Raw genomic sequence first — 27,362 nt, 5'->3', positions numbered from 1 at the left:
GCTGATCTTTGTCAGAATGCCCTCCCAGGACTGCTACTTCCACAAGAAATGTTGTTTTTGTTCAAAATAATCCATAGTTATGTCCAAATACCTCCGTTTTGTTCGTGCGTTCAGGTCACTATCCAAAGGGTAACGTGCGAGAGCAATTCGAGACACAAAAAGTCAGAATGTTCCATTACCGTACTTAGAAGCATGTCAAACGCTATTTAAAATACATTTTTATGGTATTTTTAACGTAAAATTGCGATAATATTCCAACCGGACAATAGTGTATTCATTTAAGGAGGAAAATAAAAAAACAGCGTGCTCGTGGGAACGCGCATATCCAATCTCTTTGTCCTCAGGCAGACCACTCAGTAACTGAGCTCCTATACTCTGCCCAGAGACAGGAGAAGGCTCAATCCACTTTCTGAAGGCTTTAGACAGCCAATGGAAGCCTTAGAAAGTGCAACGTAACAGCACAGTATCGAAAGGGACTAGAAAGAAGAACTACATTTCTCAGATCCTACACTTCCTGGTTGACTTTTTCTCAGGTTTTTGCCTGCCATATGAGTTCTGTTATACTCACAGACACCATTCAAACAGTTTTAGAAACTTCAGAGTGTTTTCTATCCAAATCTACTAATAATATGCATATTCTCGTTTATGGGCAAGAGTAGTAACCAGTTTAGATCGGGTACGTTTTTTCATCCGGCCGTGAAAATACTGCTCCCTATCCATATCAGGTTAATAGAGTGTCCTTAACCTGCCAGGTATATGTTCTAATCTCGTGGTAGTATATGGCAATCCCAGCCCAACTGCTTCATGGAAAAGTACCTTCCTGCATATTAGCAGTGAATTGTTTATTGTCCCTGTAGTATTGTGATGATTGTACATGCAGATCAGTGTGCATTTGAGGGAGAGAGAGAGCATGAACCATGCTCCTTTGAACAGATTTGTTTGACAGGACCGGTGAGTTCCCAGTTAACAACAAACTTTCCCACAATTTTAGAGAACATTCCTTTAAGAGTCTCATTTGGTCATTAACTATACTTTTCATAGGAATGTTACTGTGATGTGCAAGTAATGTTTCCAAAAGACCATCTCCTTAATTCCAAGTAGAATTACACAGAACGTGGTTACCATGTTCCCAGAATCTAAGATATTAATGTTAGACACGTTTCATGAGAATGTTGCAAGAATATTCATGTATCCAGTTTTCTGTGTCTTAGGATAATATCCCATCAACGTCCCACCAAACGTACACAGAACATTGTTGCCATGTTCTCAGATTAGATATTCATTTGTAAAAATGTGTATAATTTTATTTTCACTTTTAATTGTAATTTCTTGTCATGTCAACATATTTCAATCCCACTTTGTAACGTAACAAAATGTAAAAATTAATGGGGTGTAGACTTTCTATAGGCACTGTGTGTTTATTGTGTGTTGGTCATGTGAGACAGCTAACCAATGGCAGTCATGGATTAGATGCTGCCAGTGTGCCTTGACTCCGGACATAATGGTCATGGCTAGATGGGAGACTGTTTGTGTCAAATTGACGTCTAATAAAGTTGAATTATTTTTAATTCTAGCTAACCAGAACCATTTTCATAACCTTAATCTAATTCGCCTAACCTGCTACATTAATTCGCTTTAGCTGCAGCATAAATGATCCTAACCTGCTACGGAAAGTCAATTCAGACATAAACTGTATCCCATCTAGTCAAAATAGGACTGAATCAGAACGCCAATTTCACTCAGCCTTTATCAACGCTGCCAACCTATTTGTACATATTTCCTCCGTTGCTGACATGTAGCCGACATGATAAATTGGCCGGCAGAAGTATTTACGGTAATTATAATCTTACAATGTTGCTGATTGAACGCGATACAAATTTAAGTGAGTATGCTACGCGAAGATACGTTCTCTGTTGAATTTGTGGTTATACTTTTAACGTAGAGCGGTTTCTTTAGGCTAGCTAGAGTATATGTACTAATGCAGTTGTTCCCAGTCTAGTTCTCAACCAGGGGTACTTGGCCTAGCCACAGTGGGTAATTGAGAAGTCTCATGAGACCTTAGGCCTACTGGTAAAATGCACATGAGGGATACTTCAGCGGTACTCCAGGCAGACCAAAATGAATTTACCCAACAGTGGTACAGTAATCGAAAAAGGTTATCCCATTTAGCCCAAGATGTACTCTTAGGTATTCTTAATTTTAAGGTCCAAGGACGTTGTATGTTATTTTCAGAGGCAGACTGGCTCTGGCAGCCAAAACAGCCAAATACTCCATCTGAAAATAAATTGATTTCTCAATTGCGATATGATTCTAGAAACATAAAGCCCTTTACTATCACATCAAAAGAATTTCACAAATGCAAAATATACACTTACTCTACACCAGGGGCACCACTTTGGTTTTAGAAGTGGGGGGGACATAACCTGGTGGGGGGTCTGGTGGTCCTCCCCCAGAATTCTTTTGGGACATCTAAAGTTATTTTCCTGCATTTTTACACAATCCAATATGCCGTCTCTATTTAGAACAAGAGTAAGTAAAAATACCCACTGTCATCAAGCTAGGTAAAATATCATTATTACGTATGTTTAATGTGATTAATCAGACTGAACTAGATCAAAGGTAATTCAATAATAAATATTGTTGCACCTTTAACCAATAGCCTAACAAATGAACAACTCTTGAAAAACTACAAAGACATTTCATTGACTTTATTAAGACATCCTCTATATCAAATTTCAGTCAGAGTTCCTTCCCAGTTCCCACCTTAATTTTGTTTTGTTCCCAAGGGAAAGTTTTGGAAACAAAATGACACAGTTGAAGTCGGAAGTTTACATACACTTAGGTTGGAGTCATTAAAACTAGTTTTTCAACCACTCCACAAATTTCTTGTTAACAAACTGTCGTTTTGGCAAGTCGGTTAGGACATCTACTTTGTGCATGACACAATTTTTCCAACAATTGTTTACAGACAGATTATTTCATTTATAATTCACTATCACAATTCCAGTGGGTCAGAAGTTTACATGCACTAAGTTGACTGTGACTTTAAACAGCTTGGAAAATTCCAGAAAATTATGTCATGCCTTTAGAAGCTTCTGATAGGCTAATTCACATCATTTGAGTCAATTGGAGGTGTACCTGTGGATGTCTTTCAAGGCCTACCTTCAAATTCAGTGCCTCATTGCTAGACATCATGGGACAATCAAAAGAAATCAGCCAAGACCTCAGAAAAAGAATTGAAGACCTCCACAAGTCTGGTTCATCCTTGGGAGCAATTTCCAAACGCCTAAAGGTACCACGTTCATCTGTTCAAACAATAGTACGCAAGTATAAACACCATGGGACCACGCTGCGGTCATACCGCTCAGTCATACTGCTCATTCTGTCTCCTAGAGATTAATGTACTTTGGTGCGAAAAGTCCAAATCAATCCCAGAACAACAGCAAATCAGTCCCAGAACAACAGCAAAAGCCCTTGTGAAGATGCTGGAGGAAACGGGTACAAAAGTATCTATATCCACAGTAAAACTAGTCCTATATCGACATAACCTGAAAGGCCGCTCAGCAAGGAAGATGCCACTGCTCCAAAACTGCCATTAAAAAAAAAAAAGTCAGACTACGGTTTGCAACTGCACATGGCGACAAAGATTGTACTTTTTGGAGAAATGTCCTCTGGTCTGATGAAACAAAAATAGAACTGTTTGGCCATAATGAACATCGTTATGTTTGGAGGAAAAAGGGGGAGGCTTGCAAGCCGAAGATCACCATTCCAACCATGAAGCACGGGGGTGGCAGCATCACATTGTGGGGGTGCTTTGCTGCAGGAGGGACTGGTGCACTTCACAAAATAGATGGCGTCATGTGGAAGGAAAATTGTGGATATGTTGAAGCAACATCTCAAGACATCATTCTGGAAGTTAAAGCTTGGTCGCAAATGGGTCTTCCAAATGGACAATGACCCCAAGCATACTTCCAAAGTTGTGGCAAAATGGCTTAAGGACAACAAAGTCAAGGTATTGGAGTGGCCATCACAAAACCCTGACCTCAATCCTATATAAAATTTGTGGGTAGAACTGAAAAAGCGTGTGCAAGCAAGGAGGCATACAAATCTGACTCAGTTACACCAGCTCTGTTAGGAGGAATGGGCCATAATTCCCCCAACTTATTGTGGAAGGCTACCTGACACGTTTGACCCAAGTTAAACTATTTAAAAGCAACGCTACCAAATACAAATTGAGTCTATGTAAACTTCTGACCTACTGGGAATAATTCATTCTCTACTATTATTCTGACATTTCACATTCTTAAAATAAAGTGGTGATCCTAACTGACCTAAAACAGGGAATTTTTACTAGGATTAAATGTCAGGAATTGTGAAAAACTTGAGTTTAAATGTATTTTGCTAAGGTGTATGTAAACTTCCGACTTCAACTGTACACCTCAAAATGTACATTAACACACACAAACAGCAAATCCTCCATATGATTAATCTCATAGGACTAATAATACTGTAGAGCTCTTTTTGCTTACACACAATATAGCTGGGTGGCCCCGTCATGTCCCTAGCTGTCCACCACCATGCAGCGCCCCAAACCACACAGCCTACTCTATATTAGGCATCCAGACTTTATGAAAGTTGTCCAGTATACCCTTTAATCTGGTAATAAATCAAAGCTAGTGATACATAACTATCCACTGTGTGAGGATAACCAACCTTCCAATTAATGGACATGTTTCTTAGCTGCTATAAATGCTTGGTTAAACAGTTTCTTCAGATAAGTCTCCAGTATCAACATAAAATAATGGTTCAATAATTGAAATGACCGTTATTCCCAGATCCCAGACTGTAGCTTTAAACTGCTGTCCTGAAGCTACTGTAGATTTACCCATCAAATCAAGATGCAACTTTGTATCATTCATTGATATTGTTAATATACTGCTAAATTCACCTGAGCTCTCTGACCCTGCTGGGACCCCTGTCACCATCTCGTCCTGCTAAGACATGATGAGCAAGGCTCCATTCCTGTGGGATGCCTGAAGGACCTGCGGGTCTGATAGAGATCATTGTGGCACATTCTGCGGGCGGTCAGACAGATGACTTTGGGATTACAGTATATGCTGCTTCAACTTCTTCAATAGCCTACCTCTCATAGTTGGACGTGAGTGTTCAAGTGCGACTAGTATATGTGGTCTCATTGAAATAGAGTAGGCTGCCTACATAGACGGAGAATCACACCACAGTTAAATATTAAATAAGATTAGACTTCAGTTTACAGTGTCTGTAAAAATGTAATCATGGAAAAGGCACAAAGCGCACATAGGTTAGGCTGCTATGGTGAGTGACCGTTGCGCATATTACTAAGTATTGATTACCCATTTATTTGTCTCTGCCTGCAAATCGTCCTCCTAATAGGTGGGCTATATTCCATAGGACTATGCAAAATGTAGCAAGTGTCACTGTCCTCATTCTTGCTGCTTCCAGTTCAGTAGCCATACCTGTGAGATCAGGTGCGTGTATGGTCTCAATTAAATAGAGTAGGATATAGCCTATGCATGAGCAGAGAAGCACAGTGAGGGTCTCTTTCCAAGGAAATGTACTTCCTACATTGCCTAGAAAGTTCTAAATACTAATCACCCATATTTCTGTCTGAAAATCTTCCCACTCCTAGAAGGTAGCCTATAAAAATAGCTCAAGAGAAAGTGCAAGTCTCTCCAACTGTTATCTTCAAACTATATCTAACATATTGGCTGATCTAGCCCAGTAATACAGATAGCCTAATATAGTGGCCATGTGAGAATCTCCTGGTAATTTAAACTATTTGAAGGTATTTTTGCTCATTTGATATTGCCTATAGGGCTCAAAATTGCTGTGACCATGGCAGGCAAGTGAGCTGCGTCACATACGCCTAAAATAACATTGCGGGACTGTGGTTGGGTTTGGGACCAGTTCTTGTGGGAGTCGGACAGAAAGCCGGCGGGGTATGAAAAGCTGCGGATGCTGGTGCAGACCTCTACTGTGCACCGTGACAGTGAAGCCTGTAATGTTAGAGCTGTGTATTACTGTGTCAGTGTGAAAAGTAGGGAATTAGCAAGAGAAACGGACAGCTCAATAACATTACATTGCCATACTGACTAATAAAACCTCTCAAAACAAAGGCTAAAAACATTTCCATACCGACCTAAAGCTGTTAGATAGTGATATGAGGTAACTATTATTACTATCTAACAGCTTTAGGTCAGCTCTAGCCTCTACCTGACTGTGGTAGCTACTAGCTAGTGCAGCTAATTCATCTCAGTCGAGAGGGGATAAAACATTCGCTAACGTTACATGTCAGTTACAATACTACCTCAGCACTGCGAATAAACACCAGTTTAGTTTTTTGTATGTAAAGTTAAACAGCAGTTACCTTGTCAACTAAAGAGTAGCCAGTTTCTGCTGTGCTTGCTTTTAGAACTCTGAAAGAGTGCAAATCATACCCCCTTGCGTTACAGCCTTATTCCAAAATTGAATGAATAAAAAATATTCCTCATCAATCTACACATAATACCTCATAATGACAAAGTGAAAACAGGTTTTTAGAAATTTGTAATAAAAATAAAAAATCTTAATTTCATAAATATTCAGACAAATTTTGCAACGGTGCATCATGTTTCCATTGATCATCCTTGAGCTGTTTCGACAACTTGATTGGAGTCCATCTGTGGTAAATTCAATTGATTGGATTTAAGGGAGTTCCCCCAGCATCCTGAAAATTGAAGGTCCCCAAGAACACAGTGGCCTACATCATTCTTAAATGGATCAAGTTTGGAACCACCAAGACTCTTCCTAGTTCTGGCCCCCCGGCCAAACTGAGCAATCGTGGGAGTAGGGCCTTGGTCAGGGAGGTGACCAAGAACCCGATGGTCACTCTGACAGAGCTTCAGAGTTCCTCTGTGGAGATGGGAGAACCTTCCAAAAGGACAACCATCTCTGTAACACTCCACCAATCAGGCCTTTATGGTAGTGGCCAAACGGAAGCCACTCCTCAGCAAAAGGCATATGACAGCCAGCTTGGAGTTTGCCTAAAGGACTCTCCAACCATGAGAAACAAGAGTCTCTGGTCTGAATCCAAGATTGAACACTTTGCCCTGAATGCCAAGCATCACGTCTGGAGGAAACTTGGCACCAATGGCGGACTGGCCGTTGGGAGCACCGGGACATTTCCCGGTGGCCTGAGGGTCGTTTTGGCCTGCGGTGAATAGTCAACTTGACCAGCAATAATATAGCAAGCAGGAATGAGTTGACGGAGAATCCACGCATCAGGCATCATCACTCTCACTCACTCGCTGCAGTGTCCCCGCACCAAAAATGACATCAGGTCTCTCCGCGACGCACATAGGAACCGTCTACCTGCCTCTCTACAGATAACTTTTTAGACAAGTCGCATGGCGAAATGGACAGTCAGACGAGGAAAGGTGAAGCAGAGAGGGAGAGAATAAAGAAGAGGCCCTTGCCACAGACGCTGCAAAATGAGAGACATATTCGCCAGTAAGGGACCAGGTCAATCAAAAACAACAGCTAAACCACACACACTGACACACACACGACACCCAGCATGGCTAGCGAAGTAGCCCAGCTAATAATAGCGACACAACGGCCGGTAGGCTAAACAGTTTGCACGTCTTATATCAAAGCAATGAGTGCAACATAGCGATCATAATATGACATTGAAGGCTATATGTTTCAACTAGTAGAAAATAGTCAACTTAGAGTATGGACTTGCCAGCATTCGGTAATGACTCATGCCACATAAGCTGGGGAAAGTGCACATACACTGTACAGCGAAACAGGCTACAGTAACGTAACCATAATACATCCATGAACGTAACACAGTAGCCTGTGTGACACAGCACAGGCAATGACAAAGATAATTAGCGCCATTAGTACCATCATTACAAGTTATTACAATAATATACAGCTCTGGGAATAATTTAAGAGACCATTCCAAATGAAGAGACCACTTTTAATTTTTCCAGAGCTGTATTAATGTAGCCTACTGATACACTAATGATAGTGAGTATGATAATAGAGTATTTTCTTTGTAAAGGTGGAGAAGGAAGCAGCACCAGAGCTTCAGGTGCTCCTGTACAACTGGAGATGGTGGTCAGTACAGAGTCAGACTCAGAGCAGGAACCTTCAGGTACAACTTAAGAGCACAAACCTAAACATGTAGGCTATGATTTTAGATGAATATGTGCTTTATTTATGAGATTATCAGTAGGACTGTAATTGGGGGGCATACAATCGATGACTGCACCAGTAATACAAGTTTAAGTCTAGGTTATTTACCATGTTAATCTCATTCTGCAGAGCAACCAGATGTGCAGAGAGAGAGGTTCAGAGCCCAGTACAGGGAAAATCCATTTGATTATTTTGCCCATCCTCAGTCCAAGGATTTTGACTTATTTTTTTCAGTACCACCCAAAACAAACCCCTCAAAGAGTCATTCCCATTTCCACTCCAAAGATGGCACAAACAGAAAATGGCTGACATACAATGAAGTAACTCACTCCTTGTTCTGCTCAATATGTCTTGCATTCGCAAAACCTTCAGCCAGTGATAGTGCATTTATCAAAGGAGGCATGCAGGCCTGGAAACATGCCCATCAGAAAGTACAGGAACATGAGAGAAGCAAAACCCATTGAGAAAGTGCAGAAACCTTTTTCCTCAGAGCCAGCAAAGCAGACATCTGTACCCTTCTGAGTGATAAGCAAATATCAGTTCAACGAGACCAGGTCAGAAAGAGGAGGCAGGTCATGGAACGTGTGATTGATGAAGTTAAAGTTATTGGTAAATGTGGGCTTAGCTACAGGACACAGACACGTAGCTGCATATAACTTCTAAAACATGGCCGACAATCATGGCTAGTTTTTTGAGTTTATATTGTTACTAGTGGTAATTACTTACTGGTTACCCTGAAGTAGCTATGCTATGACTCTTTGCTTAACAGGCTGACAAGGGTGAAAGAACATTTGCCGTGAGTTAAAGCTTTTGTACAGAGGCATGTTTTTTGGACTTTCATATTATACTTGCAGTTATGTAGCCAATGTTCAATTTCATTGACTCAGTATATAGATGTGTTTATTGTGTGCTGTTGGCTTTATGGACACCAGTGAGGGAACATTGTAATCTACATTTTTTTGTAGAGGAGTGCTTTTTGACTTTTGTATTATACTTACTTACATTGTTGTAGCTTATGTTCAAGTTCAGTGAATGTGTGTGTGTGAAATGTTTTGATACTTTTGATATGCTTGATGCTTGAATATAAAGAGCTCAAATGATTAACTCAATATCTCATTCTCTTTTTAAAAACTGTAGGCTAATTGTTTTGTGTGTCTGGCCTTGTACATTTGTATGTGGTATGATTGGTGTAATCCTAGTGAGTTTTTGAGGGTGCACCCATAGCATACCTTAAACTCAGTGTTTCAGATTGGCTACTTTTTGGTCAGTCCCAAATGTTTGTATTTTGTAATGTGGATAACAGATGGACATAGTGTCCAAATTTATAACTAGGTTGGTACCCGTTACATCAACAAATAGGGTTAGCCTACAAAATTAGCGTTCTGGTGGTTTGCGTGAACAGGGTGGCCTGGGAAGGAGTCAAATTCCAGGCATGAATTATTGTTTCAGTCCGCCCCTGCCTGGCACCATCCCTACGGTGAAGCATGGTGGTGGCAGCATCATGCTGTGGGAATGTTTTTCAGGGACTGGGAGACTAGTCAGGATCGAGGGAAAGATGAACGGATAAATGTGCAGAGATCCTTGATTTAAAAACCTGCTCCAGATCACTCAGGACCTCAGACTGGGGCGAAGGTTCACATTCCAACAGGACAACGACCCTAAGCACACAGCCAAGACTACGCAGGAGTGGCTTCGGGACAAGTCTCTGAATGTCCTTGAGTGGCCCAGCCAGACCCAGGACTTGAACCTGATCGAACGTCTCTGCAGAGACCTGAAAATAGCTGTGCAGCGATGCTCACCATCCAACCTGACAGAGCTTGAGAGGATCTGCAGATAAGAATGTGAGAGACACCCCAAATACAGGTGTGCCAAGCTTGTAGCATCATACCCAAAAAGACTTGAGTCTGTAATAGCTGCCAACGGTGCTTCAACAAAGTACTGAGTAAAGGGTCTGAATACTTGTGTAAATGTGAAATTTCTGTTTTTCTTTTTAATACATTAGCAAAAATTTCTAAACGTGTTTTCACTTAAGTCATTATGGGGTATTATGTGTAGATTGATGGGGAAAATAGTGAGATTTGCGCCCTGTAAACTGTTTTAACCGGCTTCATCACAGTTGCAGCAGACTGTATTTTCCAGTGATAATACATTTCTGGCAGCATTCTTCCATTACACACAGGTGTTCAGAGCATACTAGATACTGTAGCTAATTAGCACAGGTGGTCCCTCTGTCTTCTGTAAACACGTGCTGTAAAATGGAGATTTTAAATAACCGACTCATCAAGTTTTGATTATTTGAATCCGCTGTGTAGTGCTAGGGGGAAAAAACAAAATGTGCACCCAGGGGGGGACTGAGTTTGGGAAACCCTGTGTTAGAGGAATTGCCATAAGACACTCTAGGGACCACAGTCAACTGTTGAGTAATGAGTCACCAACTGTCTATGTAAGCAGCATTCTTCACTGAAGAAACGCTTCTGTTGTAGTTCATGAGACTTACTATAGTGCTCTCCCTTTTTCAGTGATTTGTGTAGCTTCTCTATGTGTGTAGCCTATACCAAGAGAATATCTCAATGGAGAATATCCATTGACAAAGTTTAGTCCAGGACTAGGCTGTGACCTAGAAACCGGCCCTTATAGCACAGGTGGTAGATAGTGCATGTTCCCTATAACTGCAGGATTGCTGGCTCAAACCCCACTCTGGCTGTTCCTCTTTAATTGCTACACTGGTACCCTGTCAGGGAAGTAACACTACCTAGCAGTATCTTCATTAGCCTAACAGACTCGCATTACACAGCAGAAAGCCTTTAGCAACTGCTGAGATTTAAAGGTCAGTGGCCTGTGTCTGTTCAAATCATAGAGATGGATGGAGCAAAGCTGTCATCAAGCCAAAGGGTGGCTACTTTGAAGAATATCAAATACATTTTGGTTGCTACGTGATTCCATATGTGTTATTGCATAGTGTTGATGTCTTCATGATTATTCTACAATGTAGAACATAGTAAAAATAAAGAAAAACCCTAGAATGAGTAGGTGTGTCCAAACTTTTGACTGGTACTGTATGTATAAAAAAATCCTGTTGCCTATAATGTAATTGCAGCAAAGTGGGAGAGTTTAAATGATCTTGACTACCAGAGAGAAAAGAAACGAGCACAATTTCTCCCAATCACAGAAGTCTTTGTTATTCATTTTGGGGCTGATCTTTTTGTGTTACCTGTGAACAAATTTTAGTCTCTATTGTCATTCAGAGGCTGAGCACTGGGCAGGGGTGTGTGCATATATATTCATATATATATATTCACCCCCTTTGCTATGAAGCTCCTAAACAAGATCTGGTGCAACCAATTACCTTCAGAAGTCACATAATTAGTTAGATTGCACACAGGTGGACTTTATTTAGGTTTCACATGATCTCAGTGTATATATACACCTGTTCTGAAAGGCCCCAGAGTCTGCAACACCACTAAGCAAGGGGCACCACCAAGCAAGCGGCACCATGAAGACCAAGGAGCTCTCCAAACAGGTCTAGGAAGAAGTTGTAGAGAAGTACAGATCAGGGTTGGGTTATAAAAAATTATCTGAAACTTTGAACATCTCACAGAGCACCATTTAAATACATTAGAAAAAAAAATTGAAAGACTATGGCACCACAACAAACCAGCCAAGAGAGGGACACCCACCAAAACTCACAGACCAGGCAAGGAGGGCAACAAAGAGACCAAAGATAACACTGAAGGAGCTGCAAAGCTCCACAGCGGAGATTGGAGTATCTGGCATAGGACCACTTTAAGCCATACACTCCACAGAGCTGTGCTTTGCGGAAAAGTGGCCAGAAAAAAGCCTTTGCTTGAAGATAAAAAGTAAGCATGTTGTGTAAATCAAATGATACAAACCCCCCCCCCAAAAAAAAAATCTATTTTAATTCAAGGTTGGAAGGCAACAAAATAGGAAAAATGCCAAGGGGGGTGAATACTTTCGCAAGCCACTATAGATGCCTGACAATGTAGCACGCGCACACACACACACAACCAGCTAGATAACCATGTTACATAAGCTCATGTTTTTTTTCCTCCTTTTGCTGAGCATCTGTTACAGAAATAGGCTCAGTAAAGATGAGTTGCAAGAGGTTTTACCATCTGAGGGTGGGTAGATACTGAATGGGAGAACAGCTAGCTCAGACCAAAAGCAGTACCTGCAAAAATACCTACTACTAATGAATCTGATCTTTTCATTTTGGCCAATGCACCAGTTCTGAGCGCAGTGGTTCCCAATAACCTTTTGAAATGACTGACTCTACCCATCATGTATACATGATACTACTTGGACATAGCGTTCTGAGCATCAGCCTGAAGAGAGGCGGTGGCGCTAGCAGACACTGATGTACCTGTGTTGACATTCAAGGTTAATGCATTCATCCATCTGATGCGAGGCAACATTCACAGCCTCTGCTCTCAACGGTGTCTGCCTTGTTTAGTAGGCCTGTTGGCATCAAAATGTCTACATTTAGAAAGAAAAGGCTAAACACTGGATAACGGATAACGTTTCGGCCACAAAAGTTGTTTTGCAGGGGAAATATTGTCTCCCCGACCCACGCCTGAGGGCTACGATAACATAACGTTTGCTATTTGACAGAGGATATTGTCAACTTCTAGGATATAGTCTGCTTGGTTGGTTTGGTCTTTCTCCAGCAAAAATAAGACACTTTAGTTTTGCTACGGTCTCTGCCAGTGGGTACAACCTATTTCTCTGTCACAATGTACACTGGCTGCTTCTCCTGAGAGTTTCAGCAGGATGCAGCCAAGCACAGAATATTGACTACAAACTTAAGTTCCCCATCCTCTGAGTGAGCACGTGCACAGCGCTCACGTGCTCCCTCTGTCAATAGAGTACCACAGTATAAGTCATAATACCCATAAAATATAGGTCAAACAAGTGTATACTTTAGAAACACATAAAATAAGGACTGATTTGTGTTTGTGTAAATCTCTCGAAGGTGACTTATCAGTATGTTCGCCTGTACTTAACCCCAAAAAATGAAATGCTAATTAGTTGCTAATGTGGCTATTATCAAGCACTACAAATGCCATGATGATTTGGACGAGACTGCCGAATCGAGGCAAAGGTAAGTATCTCTGGATTAACTATCTAATGTTAGCAAAAATTTAGTAATGAGTAAATTGGCAATTTCTTTAAATGGACAATTCTGTGAATTCTTGTGCAAGTTGTAAATTGACACAATACCTGTTAGCAAAGGTGTCAACTAGAGATGATGTGCAAGAACTTGCAGGGATTTGTAGTCTTGCATGATGTCTACTTTGATGCTAATTAGCATTTTAAAATCTAATTCAAGTATTCAAATCCAAATATATTGATTTAAAGTTACCTTGTCCAAGAGAGATTTACGTAGATATCAAAATGTCACTCCAGGGTAAGCCTACATGAAACTCGTCCCTTGGAAAAAATGAATGGTGGAAAAATGATTGGAACCATTTCCCTGTTTGACCACTAGGTTTTATGGGTATTATGACATCTCCACTGTGGGGCTCTATAGACAAGTTCTCCTTGAAGGCAATATGTGCTCCAAAAGGAGCCATGTGTTTTCACTTCATCTGACCTGGCTGATGTCATCACCAAGGTGCTGGGCCATCTGAAGGAAATATGATTATATTATTAAGGCAGAGCATGCACATTGCACAAGATATCAAAAATGTCAGTGTACTTGTATTTATGTGAGGACTTCTGGTGTCAGTGACATTGCTGTTAAGTTATCATGATCTGTCTCAAAGATGACTGGATTTTGTTGAAAATGTTATCTGTCCAACCAGCCTTGAAAGAAAATAGGATGTTGTGTTTGACAAGCCTATAATTAGAATGACTCATGATCATATTAGACCATTAGATAATTATTGAGATTCAAACCGCCACTGTGTGTCTCTTTGTGTGAGATTCAAACTGTCTCTTCATGGAGCTGTGAGCAGCATAACAGAAGTAGGACGGTAAAGGTAGGCGTTGCCTCGCATCTTAGTAGACTAAGGCAGACTACAGTACAGTCACGACACACTCGCACATATTCTCACACGCACTGTGTCACACACGACACACAGTCACACACTCGCGCAAGCTCACTCAGACGGTATGTTCTCTGTGATAAATTACACCCAGTGATGTCAAATCTATGTGCCCTGTTCCATTGAGTCGTGTTTTATGTGGATGAACAGTGGCAGAGAATGGAAGGACACATTTAAACATGTAGCACCTGACCTGGGTGGTATTCAGTAAGCAGATTAAATAGAGTGAAACCTAAATCAATTTTGTTTCCTGTAGAAAAAAAAGTTTTACGATGTGCCAAAATGTAAAAGGTTGAGATGCCAGTTGGAAGATTCCTGGAATCAGCTGGGAAACCTACAACTGGGGTTTCTGTTAAACATGGCAACCCTAGCCCTACTGACGGTGGCCACAATGCAATCGGTTGCAGAAACAAGACAACCGCACTATGGTTTCACTCCGAATGTTTATGCTGTATCAGAGGTTTTAAAGCGGATACAACACTCAAGCTGTTCCTCTCATGGACATTGTCATTGGATATTGACACTATATTGATACCTGTCCTTAAAGGGATACTTCAGGATTTCGGCAATGAAGCCCTTTATCTACTTCCCCAGAGTCAGATGAACTCGTGGATACCATTTTATGTCTGTGTGCAGTTTGAAGGAAGTTGCTAAATAGCGTAAGCTCAATTGCTAAGTAGTGTTAGCGCAATGACTGGAAAACAGCTAGCATTGTGCTAATGCTAGTTAGCATTGGCTCACAAAACTACCACTAACTTCCTTCATACTGAATGCAGAGACATCCATGAGTTAATCTGATTCTGGGGATGTAGATAAAGGGCTTAATTGCCAAAAACCCTAAGTATCCCTTTAAGCTACACCATAAATTGAATGATCCTGCAGTGGTGTTTCCCTGCAGCGGCCTTAGTTGTTTACATCCATACCTCCAACAACCTTTCCGTCAAGGAATTCATATGGTCCACACACACCCACATAGTTATGAAAAGGGCACGACAGCACCTCTTCCCCCTCAGGAGGCTGAAAATATTTGGCTCGGATCCTCAAAAGGTTCTACGGCTGCACCATTGAGAGCATCGCTTTGTACAGCAACTGCAAGGCACCCGACTGCAAGGTGCTACAGGGGGTGGTGAGTACAGCCCAGTACATCATTTGGGCTGAGCTCCCTGCCATCCAGGACCTCTATATAAGGCAGTGTCAGAGGAAGGCTCCAAAAATGGTCAAGCCATAGACTGCTCTCTCTGCTACCACAAGGACTAGTCCCGGAACCAACAGGATCCTGAACAGCTTTTACCCCACCTCCCTCGCCAAACTATAAGACTGCTAAATAGCTAATCACAGTTAAAGTCGGAAGTTGGAGTCATTCAAACTCGTTTTTCAACCACTCCACAAATTTCTTGTTAACAAACTATCGTTTTGGCAAGTCTGTTAGGATATCTGCTTTGTGCATGACACAAGTAATTCTTCCAACAATTGTTTACAGACAGATTATTTCACTTATCACTGTATCACAATTCTAGTGGGTCAGACGTTTACATACACTATGTTGACTGTGTCTTTAAACAGCTTGGAAAATTCCAGAAAATTATGTCATGGCTTTAGAAGCTTCTGACAGACGAATTGACATAATTTGAGTGAATTGGAGGTGTACCTGTGGATGTATTTCAAGGCCTACCTTCAAACTCAGTGCCTCTCTGCTAGACATCATGGGCAAATCAAAAGAAATCAGCCAAGATCTCAGAAAAAGAATTGTAGACCTCCACAAGTCTGGTTCATCCTTGGGAGCAATTTTCAAATGCCTGAAGGTACCATGTTCATCTGTACAAACAATAGTATCCAAGTATAAACACCATGGGACCACGCAGCCGTCATACCGCTCCGGAAGGAGACGTGTTCTGTCTCCTAGAGATTAACGTACAAATCGATTTAAGTGCAAATCAATCCCAGAACAACAGCAAAGGACCTTGTGAAGATGCTGGAGGAAACGAGTACAAAAGTATCTATATCCACAGTAAAACGAGTCCTATATCGCCATAACCTGAAAGACTGTTCAGCAAGGAAAAGGCCACTGCTCCAAAACCGCCATAAAAAAGACATACTACGGTTTCCAACTGCACATGGGGACAAAGATCGTACTTTTTGGAGACATGTCCTCTGGTCTGATGAAACAAAAATATAACTGTTTGGCAATAATGACCATTGTTAAGTTTGGAGGAAAAAGAGGGAGGCTTGCAAGCCGAAGAACACCATCCCAAACGTGAAGCACAGGGGTGGCAGCATCATGTTGTGGGGGTGCTTTGCTGCAGGAGGGACTGGTGCACTTCACAAAATAGATGGCATCGTGAGGAAAGGAAAATTATGTGGATATATTGAAGCAACATCTCAAGACATCAGTCAGGAAGTTAAAGCTTGGTAGCAAATGGGTCTTCCAAATGGACAATGATCCCAAGCATACTTCTAAAGTTGTGGCAAAATGGCTTATGGACAACAAAGTCAAGGTATTGGAGTGGCCATCACAAATCCTGACCTCAATCCTATAGAACATTTGTGGGCATAACTGAACAAGCGTGTGCAAGCAAGGAGGCCTACAAACAGACTTAGTTACACCAGCTTCTGTCAGGAGGAATGGGCCAAAATTCACCCAACATATTGTGGGAAGCTTGTGGAAGGCTACCTGAAGCGTTTGACCCAAGTCAAACAATTTAAAGGCAATGCTACGAAATACTAATTGAGTGCATGTAAACTTCTGACCCACTGGGAATGTGATGAAAGAAATAAAAGCTGAAATAAATAATTCTCTGTTATTCTGACATTTCACATTCTTAAAATAAAGTGATGATCGTACCTGACCTAAAACAGGGAATTTTTACTTGGATTAAATGTCAGGAATTGTGAAAACTGAGTTTAAATGTATTTGGCTAAGGTGTATGTAAACCTCAGAAAAGAAAAAAAACTCCCACTGTCAACTGTTTATTTTCAGTGAACTTAACGTGTAAATATTTGTATGATCATAACAAGGTTCAACAACTGAGACATAAACTGAACAAGTTCCACAGACGTGACTAACAGAAATTGAATAATGTGTCTCTGAACAAAAGTAAGTCAGTATCTGGACTTGCCACCAGCTGCATTAAGTACTGCAGTGCATCTCCTCCTCATGGACTGCACCAGATTTGCAAGTTCTTGCTGTGAGATGCTACCTCACTCTTCCACCAAGGCACTTGCAAGTTCCTGGACATTTCTGGGGGGGAATGGCCCTAGCCCTCACCCTCTGATCCAACAGGTCCCAGACGTGCTCAATGGGATTGAGATCCGGGCTCTTCGCTGGCCATGGCAGAACACTGACATTCCTGTCTTGCAGGAAGTCACGCACAGAACGAGCAGTATGGCTGGTGGCATTGTGATGCTGGAGGGCCATGTCAGGATGAGCCTGCAGGAAGGGTACCACATGCCGGAGGAGGATGTCTTCCCTGTATCGCATAGCATTGAGATTGCCTACAATGACAACAAGCTCAGTCCGATGATGCTGTGACACACCGCCCCAGACCATGACGGACCCTCCACCTCCAAATCGATCCCGCTCCAGGGTAACAGGCCTTGGTGTAACACTCATTCCATCGACGATAAATGTGAATCCGACCATCACCCCTTATGAGACAAAACCGCTACTCGTCAGTGAATATGCACTTTTTGCCAGTCCTGAATAACAAGGGACTACCTGTCCTGAACAAAAAGGCCAGGGTTGTGTTTTGTACGCACGAAATGGCAGATTTTTTGGGGGTTGGAAATGGGACAAAGCAATTGGTGGAAAAAGTACCCAATTGTCATACTTTACTATATGTAAAGATACCTTAATAGAAAATGACTCGTGAAAGTCACCTAGTAAAATACTACTTGAGTATAAGTCTAAGTATCTGATTTTATATATACTTAAGGATCTAAAGTAAATGTAATTGCTAAAATATACTTAAGTATCAAAAGTGAAAGTATAAATCATTTAAAATTCCTTATATTAATCAAACCAGACATCACAATTTTCTTGTTATTTTTTTTATTTACTGATAGCCAGGGACACTCTCTAACACTCTGGCATAATTTACAAACAAAGCATTTGTGTTAAGTAAATCCGCTAGATCAGAGGCAGTAGGGATGACCAGGGATGTTCTCTTCATAAGTGTGTGAATTGGACCATTTTCCTATCCTGCTAAGCATTCAAAATGTAACGAGTACTTTTGGGTGTCAAGGAAAATGTATGGAGTAAAAAGTACATTTATTTTCTTCAGGAATGTAGTGAAGTAAAAGTTGTCAAAAATATAAATAGTAAGGTAAAGTACAGATACCCCCCCCCCCCCAAAAAAAAACCGACTTAAGTACTACTTTAAAGTACTTTACAGCACTGGACAAGGGACTACCTGTCCTGAACATATCCCATAAGAACACTCTGGTTATGTCCCAAATGGCATCTTATTTCCTATCTAGTACACTAGGGAATAGGGGTATCATTTGGGACGCAGCCTCTCCCTTGGAAATCCAACCTGTTGTTATTGTCTGCCCTGTAGCTGTGCGGCTGGTTTTATGAGTGAGCCTGGATGACCGTGATGGAGGAGGCTGCCACTCGGCTAGAGAGGGAGCATGTGCACAGTGTCTACGAGAAGATTGCTCCTTATTTTAACGACAGCCGCTACAAGGCCTGGCCCAAGGTGCGTCAGTTCCTACTGGAGCATGAGCCTGGCAGTATCATCGCTGACGTGGGTATGTATGCTACTGTGTCTGTTCTACTGCTGATGGACATGCATTAAGTGGGTATGTGTCTCTGTCTGTCTTAATACTGGCCTCTGTCTGTCCTCCCACTGACTATCTCTGGTGGCCTGAGTTTAATTGAAACGAACAAAAAGGCCAATAACAACATACTCTGCCTAAGGTTTTCTACCTGCTATTGATTGATTTCATGATGCAATGTTTCGTTGTTGACAAGCAAATTAGTCTTTGTTTGACTCTTGCTTTCAGCTACTGTCTAAGATGGTGTGTGATATTCTTAATTTCCCACTAGGGAATTGTTTTTCACACTCGAAAGTACCAGTCATTCTGATTCTGAGATGGCCTTGCTTCAAGTCATGATGTCAATGTCAAAACACAAGTAGCACTCCCAAAGGAGTGCACCATATAGGCAAGCAAATAGGGTGCCATTTCATATTGGCCTCATGCATGTCTTTCTCCTGGGGTTTACATCTAAGCTGCATCCTGATTCTCTGCCCTTCTCCGAAAGGGTGCACATGCACACTCCCGGTCATGGATTAAACAATGGTGGAAACTCCCTCCAGCCAATGCTTACATCAATCCAATTCTTTGAAATCTATGATTGTGAGTGAGCAAGTGCACACTTTGGGAGAAGGGTGTAGAATCAGGACTGGGACCTGGTGTTTGTTGTTGATTGTCTGCCCTCATCCCCATCACAGGCTGTGGCAATGGCAAGTACCTGCACATCAACGGCAGTGTGTTCAAGTTGGGCTGTGACGTGTGTCGCCCCCTGGTGGACTCTGCCTGGAGCCAGGGCCACGAGGTGCAGCTGTGTGACAGCCTCAGGCTGCCCTACAGGGACAGCTGCTTTGACGGTGTCCTCTCTATCGCAGGTAGGCCTATGCTTCACTCAACATGAGAGAGTACTGGCCTGTGTTGTCTAGCAGTTAGTGTGTCTGACCCCGGTTCAAACGGGGTTCAGACCAACTGGCTTGCATTCTGACTCACACTCCTGCTACCATTACTGTCTTCTTTTCACTGTCCTCCTCATGCCCCCTCGGGCCTAACCCTACAATGTTTGCATATCGGAAGTTTCTGGATAGGTATAAGCAGTGCTTGACTTGGGATGAAAGAAGTGCAGGAGCGGTCTTCTTCCAAGTCGGTCCATTAGACTATGTTCATCGAAATTCACAAATGACATTATGCTATAGAGACCTCTGTTTATTCACTGTTAAGGGTTTGTACACATTGTATTATTATAGCCTACATGAAAAAGTAAGCATTATTGACACTGGAAGGCTGCTGTGTCTGATCCCATGTAGACCTGCCATTGTGCCCTTGATCAAGGCACTTAACCCCCACAAAGTAGAACTGCACGGTCAGTCACATGTGGTCAACCCTCCATCTGGAGAGCTCCTGTGTGTGCGGCCTTGGCTTTTGATCCAGCCATGAAACACCCTAGTCTGCTTATTAAGTTTCTGTTGAGCAGCTGATGGTAATGCTACAGTGTGGTTAGACCAGGGCTTGAACAAAAGAGTGCCACCACTGAGGATGGTTGCCACCCTCAGTGGTGGCAACCATGACTGAAGTAAAAGTGAAAGTCACCCAGTGAAATACCACTTGAGTAAAAGTCTAAAAGTATTTGGTTTTAAATATACTTAAGTATTAAAAGTAAATGTAAATGCTAAAATATACTTAAGTATCAAAAGTAAAGTATAAATAATTTCAAATTCCTTATATTAAGCAAAGCAGACGGCACCATTTTGTTTTTAAAAAAGTATGCATATCCAGGGGCACACTCCAATACTCAGACATTATTTACAAAAGATGCATTTGTGTTTAGTGAGTCCACCAGATCAGAGGCAGTAAGGATGACCACGTGTTCTCTTGATAAGTGCGTGAATTTCACAATTTTCCTGGCCTGTTAAGCATTCAAAATGTAACGAGCACTTTTGGATGTCTGGGAAAATGTATGGAGTAAAAAGTACATCATTTTCCTTCAGAATGTAGTGAAGTAAAAGTACACAGTATCCAGACGTCTCTTAAACAAATCAGATAGATCAACACCCTCCCTATCTTTCTGTAGTCTCTCCAACACTTCTAGATCAACTACTGGAGGCGGGAGTAGCCATGATGAATTTACAGGAATAGCTACCGTTGGACTAAACTCCCTTCTATACAGTCCCATCTCCTTCACCTGGGTATTACCCACCCACCCAAAGCTCTGTTCTGTCTTCGCTCATGTTCCCAGCATGCCTGTAAAATCCCTTTCTCAGGATGAGACACCCCGTGTCCCTGTAGATTGACCCAATAATTCATTGCCAGCTGGTGTCTCCTAATCTGCAATGGCATATCCCCCATCTCCACCTGTAGTACAGACACTAGGGATGTCCTTGCCCCTGTATGACATCTAGCCTTTCAAATGAGGTCTAAGCTGTCAAACCATTCGCTGCCATAGCCTATTACAGATCAGATCAATGTAACATACATGGTCCTCAATGAGGAACGCCCAGCCCCCCACTCCTTCCCCGTCAGACAGCGCATGACATTTAGCACCTTCTTACACTTTCCCACCACTCTCTCAATGTGTTCTGCCCAGGTCAGTCTAGTGTCAAAGTATACCCCAAGGAACCTGAAGGCCCCCACCCTCTCCAAGTTTCTCCCATATAACCTCAAGTGTACCTCAGCTTCCGCCTGGTAAAGAACACTGTCTGAGTTTTATCTACAGAGGACCTGAATCCCCACATTTTAAGGATCGGTGTCCCGCTAGCGGGACAACTTCCGGTGAAACTGGAGGGTGCGTAATTATAATAAATTCTAATAAATATTATGGATTTTAATCATTTAGGTACATGTAAGTGTCTTATATCAGCTGAAAGCTTAAATTCATTTTAATTAACTGCAATGTCCGATTTACAGTAGCTATTACAGCGAAAACATGCCTGTGATTGTTTGTTTGAGGATCCCACATCTAAATATTTTTCCACCGGCACAGGTTTCATACATTCACATATAAAGATTAAATATTCACTTACTTTTTTTAAATCTTCCTCTGATTTGTCATCCAAAGGGTCCCAGCTATAACATGTAGTGTCGTTTTGTTAGATAAAATATTTTTTTTATATCTCAAAAAGTCAGTTTAGTTGGCGCCATCAATTTGATTAATAAACTTGTTCAACTTGCAGAGAAAGGAATCTGAAAATCTACCCCTAAACTTTGTTTCAACAAGTCAAAATGAGTTCCTATTTACTCCTCAGACACCCTAAATGTAACCAAACTATAATATTTATTTCGGAAAGATGTTCAATAGGAAACCAATTTTAGCAGGTGCGCAACTTCATCGTGGCGCGCAAAAACACGGATTTCCAAGTCTGTGTCCTCATACTAAAACTGTTATTTCTTATTTGTTTTTGAAGTTACAAGCCTGAAACCTTGAACATAGACTGACACCCTGTGGAAGCCATAGGAATTGCATCCAGGGAGCCATTTTACAATATTACCTTTCTCTTGCATTTCTAAGTGTATGGTCTCTCAAAAAAAAGAAAATTCTGGTTGGTTTTTCTTCGGATTTTCTCCTACCATATCTATTGTGTTATATTCTCCTACATTATTTTTACATTTCTACAAACTACAAAGTGTTTTCTTTCCAATGGTACCAATTATATGCATATCCTGGCTTCAGTGCCTGAGCTACAGGCAGTTTACTTTGGGCACATCATTCAGGCAGAAATTGAGAAAAAAGGGGCCTAGCCCTAAGAAGTCATTAATGCCCACCGCTGTACCTCATCAATTGCTTCCTGTACCTTCTTCACTATGTATGGCACATTTTTTTTCCCTCTTCCATAAGGCCCCATCTGCAAATAACGACCTCCCAATATCTGGCTGTACCTGAGAGTAAACATTATTGATCATGATTGAGAACAACAGAGGACTAATCACGCTCCACTGCTGTGTACCATTATCTACCAGGTAGCTGCCTGAGAGGCTTCCCCAACCTGACCTGGATAGACCTTCCAAACAGGAAATCCTTTATCCAGGTGTACGTTCTTCCTCCTAACCCCAGAATATCGAGCTCGATAAGCAACCCCTCCTTCCACATCATATCATACACCTTCGACCACATCAAAAAAGATGGATACAACAGTCTCCCTGTTCACTTGAGCCTTCCTGACCGCTGCTTCTTAGCAGAGCACTGGGTACATAGTTCCCCTACCTTTCCTGAACCCACTCTGATGTGGCAATACTAGCCCCTTGCACTCCAGGATGTAAGTTAGCCTCTCCGTAATCATAAATTCCATAATCTTAAATGCATGTTATGTTAAAGGTATTGGCCGATAGCTTGTTGGCCTCGTTGGGTCCTTCCCTGGCTTCCGGATTGGTACTGCTACTGTAGTTTCCCTTCCTCCCACACTCTTGTACAACACCAATACCTTATCCAGTGCCTCAACACAAGATGAGCCAACATAACATGGCACACCTCAAATTTCCCAGGTGAAATGACCTATTTCCCTTTTGTGCATTCAACGCATCATTTACATCCTCCCTCCTATCTAGCACTCCTGGATGCTTCTCTCTCATTATCTCTCTGCCCCTCCATCTGACAAGTTAACCAGGTTTTCACTTGGACAAACGCTTCGGCTATCATCTCTCCTCATCTGTTACTGGCACATCCTTCCCACTCATCAATACTGGATTATAGCACTCCCTTCTGACCCCACTCATCAATACTGGATTATCCCACTCCCTTCTGACCCCACTCATCAATACTGGATTATCCCTCTCCCTTCTGACCCCACTAATCATCTTAATCATCCCCCACACTTCTCCCACAGGTGTCTCCCTTCCAATGGTGTCACAGAACCAACGCCAACATGACCTCTTAGTTCTCCTCACCAGGGCCTGGGCGTGCTTATACTGAATCAGATGTTGGAAGTTATGTGTTCTTTTCAGTACCAACGCAATCTTTAACAGCCTACTGTCACGCAGATTCACAGACTAGCGGCAAATAAATGTGAACAAAACGGAATCAGGAACTGAATGCCCACGCTCCATTGCTATTCAATGCAGATCCCGCCTTCGTGCTTTGATCAACCTTTTTTGCCTCCGTGTGTGAATCTGGGCCTGCGATATGCTACTTTGTTTTATAGAGGAGCCAAAATGCAATTTCCCCCAAAATTAGAAGTGCCAGTACGGTGCTCTGGAAAGCTCCGGCCCAAATCAAGCACCGTAGGAGGGAGTGAATTGGGACCCAGTGTTAGGCTAACTGGGCACTTTATTAAATTCAATAGAAAAAGCTTTGTATATCCAATTTACATTTGAAAATTGTCTTTGACATGAGTCTCACATGTGTCACATTCATTTATCCATCTCCCTTCGATTTAAAGGGGCAATGTGGGATTGGTACATACATTTTTGGACTTCTAAATTCATGATATATATAGCCATTGATTATAAACTGGGTGGTTTGAGCCCTGAATGCTGATTGGCTGACAGCTGTGGTATATCAGACTGTATACCACGGGTATGACAAAACATTTATTTTAACTGCTCTAGTTACATTGGTAACCAGTTTATAATAGCAATAAGGCAGGCACCTCATGGGGTTTGTGATATATGGCCAATATATCACAGCTGTAACACGGCGTTGCGTTGTGCCCAAGAACAGCCCTTAGCCCTGGTATATTGGCTATATACCACACCCCCACGGACCTTACTGCTTAAATATAACGTATGCATGCCTCATGAGCTTAGTTGAACTGTCTTACCTTATCACCCAAAATATAAGCTGGTTTCACTCCATTGTTTGTAAATGTTGCAATCGTAATTTGTAAACAAATACTGTACAGCTTCAAAACATGGTTAAAAATCATTTTGATCTCATGGATGGTCAGCCCTTGCAACCATAGCTCTGTCAATGAATTTGAGTGGTTCGATTTCTCCAGCCCCATCCCAAAGCTGTTTACCCAAAAAAGTGGCTGGTTCCGTTTTGTTGTTTTTGAATCCCAAATTTCCCATTTAACATACCCAAGCAGAGACAGTTGGGAGTATCATGTAGCTGTTCATGTTCAGTGCTTCACTTCAAATCAGAGTGGTTGTGACATGTTGAAAACAAGGCGAGTTTCATAGTTGACATGAGATACACTTCCTGGCACAGCGCCCTTGTTGCCTCGGCAGCCGGGTTACCAAGATAACAAGGGTATGTTTGGGAAATAATGAATGGTTTTATTGCAAGGTAAAGCGGTGTGAATTACCAACGCGTGAGTAGGCAGGATTCGGATGATCATTTGCCCTAGGACAGTATTAATAATCATAAACACTGGCCCCTCAGTGGCCTCAGGTAGTCGAACAGTTACTGCCGCTGCCTTCAGAGCACAAGTAGAGCGGCGCTGACGTGGGTTCAAATCCATCCCATCAGTATTGGGGTTAATTCAAATTGAAAGAAGTCAATTCAGGAAGTCATTTGAATTTAAAATTGACCAACTTTTGAAATAAATATTTTGATGCCCCTTATATGCTATTATTGAACCCTTTTTGCTATCTCAATGCCCCCCCCCCCTCCCATTCTGAACCTTCCATTCAGAAAGATCTGTTGAACATCTGACAATACTGTACAAGAAGCTCCAATGCCCACCACTTTCCTAGTTGCACTGCCGAACTGCTCAACTTTCCGACCCTCAAATGTTTTTCCTCCTTCTAGTCATCCATCATCTCTCCACCAAAGAGCGTCGTATTCGAGCAATAAAGGAAATGGCAAGGACCCTGCGCGTGGGCGGGCGCATCATGATCTACGTGTGGGCCATGGAGCAGACACGGCGGAAGTTTCAGAAGCAGGACATCTTTGTGCCCTGGAACCCCAACCCCCCGTCCCCCACCCTAGGCAGGGAGCGTCCCACACCCCGGCGGAGGGGCGCTGTGCAGAGCATGAGCGGTAGGTAGCTGGTTAGGGAGGTGCCGGAAGGTTGCTGGTTCAATATCTGGAAGGCTGCTATTTTTTGTTGTTGATCCCAGGTGCAATCTCCTGCTGTTGTGCTCTTGAGCAACGCTCTTAACCCCTAAAATATTTGTGTGTGTGTGTGTGTGGGGGGGGGACTAACCAAGTACGATTTATTTTCTTACCTATCCAAGAATGCCTCTACAGCGACAAGAACAGGAAGGTGAAAAGCACATCGTCCATGCTGGACAAAGAGGAAATGACCTGCAGTCCCCATCAGAGCCACAGGCTGTGGTTCTTCTCACGCTCCCTGGACTCGGTCTTTGACTTTGGCAGCCTGACCATCTCCAGATCCACCTCCAGGGAACTCATTAGCACCGTCTCCTCCCGGCTTGGGGAGGCGGAGGGGGGAAAGATCGGCCGCAGAGGCAGGGGAGCGTGTCTCATAAAGCAGCTGTCGAACCTCTTTTCTGGCTTCTCCAGGAACAACTCGGAGGAAGATGTCTTTGACTCGGTCACAGACTTAGCCAGGAGCCAGAGAGATCATGGCAACGACAACCACTCCAACTCCACAGGGAAGACCAGTGTCTCTAGTGCCTTGGTCCAGGAGTGTGGCTCTGTGGCCCTGCCTGACCTGGTCTCCTCCTACCAGAGGGAGCACACAGAGGGACCAGGGCGGCCAGGGGAGAAGGACGCAGGCCCACCAGGAGACCTCAAACAGGACAGCGAAGGGGAGCCGGCGGCCGCCTCGTGTCTGCGCTATTACCACGTGTTCCGGGAGGGCGAGTTGGCGGAGCTGATCGAGAGCCACGTCGAAGAGCTCCACGTCCTTTATTCCTACTTCGACCACGCCAACTGGTGCGTGGTGGCCGAGAAGGTCCAGGTTTGAAACATGACTTGGTTTTAACAAGTTTGATTTTATTTTTTATCATGATTTATTCATCTTGCGCCTCAAAGAAAAAAAAGACAAATTTTTTTAAGAGATGTTGAAGGTACTGTTCATATTCTTGAGGTGATGTTTTAAGAGTTAGTGTTTCGCAAATGGAAAGCACCTAATAAGCAGTGTCCATCTGGTGGATATCTGGCCTGCTTCCCAAATGGCACCCTATTCCCAAGACATCTATCCTCCGTTCCAATGCTGCTATCAATGGACCATCAATAACTATGAAAAAGGTCTGCCAAGGAATGAAGTCTTTGAAGTTTTCCCCCTCTAGATTTTGCTCTTCTGTTTTTAGCCATAGAGGAACTTATAGGATAACCCCCCCCCCCCCTTCCATTTGCCTCTTAGACTAACTATTGACCATTATGTTATATAGTGGTGGAATGGGTCTCTCAAATGCAAATTCTGCCTATATTTGTCTTCATATGTTCCGCAAAATACAAGAGGAACCAACCTTGCAGCAATGTTCTGT

At 42.4% G+C, this 27,362-nt stretch overlaps 1 protein-coding gene across 1 annotated transcript; it reads left to right on the top strand.

The window, feature by feature from the left end:
* The first annotated feature begins 1,703 nt into the window (after window positions 1-1,703).
* trmt9b (tRNA methyltransferase 9B) lies at window positions 1,704-26,982 on the top strand. Its single transcript, XM_014161903.3, has 5 exons — window positions 1,704-1,834; window positions 18,842-19,034; window positions 19,739-19,912; window positions 25,717-25,947; window positions 26,145-26,982. The coding sequence occupies exons 2-5, from the start codon at window positions 18,872-18,874 to the stop codon at window positions 26,837-26,839; spliced, it is 1,263 nt and encodes a 420-aa protein (XP_014017378.2). The 5' UTR covers window positions 1,704-1,834; window positions 18,842-18,871; the 3' UTR covers window positions 26,840-26,982.
* Window positions 26,983-27,362: the final 380 nt, after the last annotated feature.

This window comes from Salmo salar, chromosome 20 (genome assembly GCF_965601325.2).
Source record: "Salmo salar chromosome 20, fSalSal1, whole genome shotgun sequence".
NCBI lineage: Eukaryota > Metazoa > Chordata > Actinopteri > Salmoniformes > Salmonidae > Salmo > Salmo salar.
Note: the sequence above shows the minus strand (reverse complement) of the source record. Positions and strands in the feature narration are given on the sequence as shown.

Coding starts and splice junctions, on each gene's coding strand:
- trmt9b (XM_014161903.3), top strand. CDS start 18,872: ATGACCGTGATGGAGGAGGCTGCCACTCGGCTAGAGAGGGAGCATGTG. Junction 19,035..19,738: donor CAGTATCATCGCTGACGTGG/GTATGTATGCTA, acceptor TCCCCATCACAG/GCTGTGGCAATGGCAAGTAC. Junction 19,913..25,716: donor CGGTGTCCTCTCTATCGCAG/GTAGGCCTATGC, acceptor TCCTCCTTCTAG/TCATCCATCATCTCTCCACC.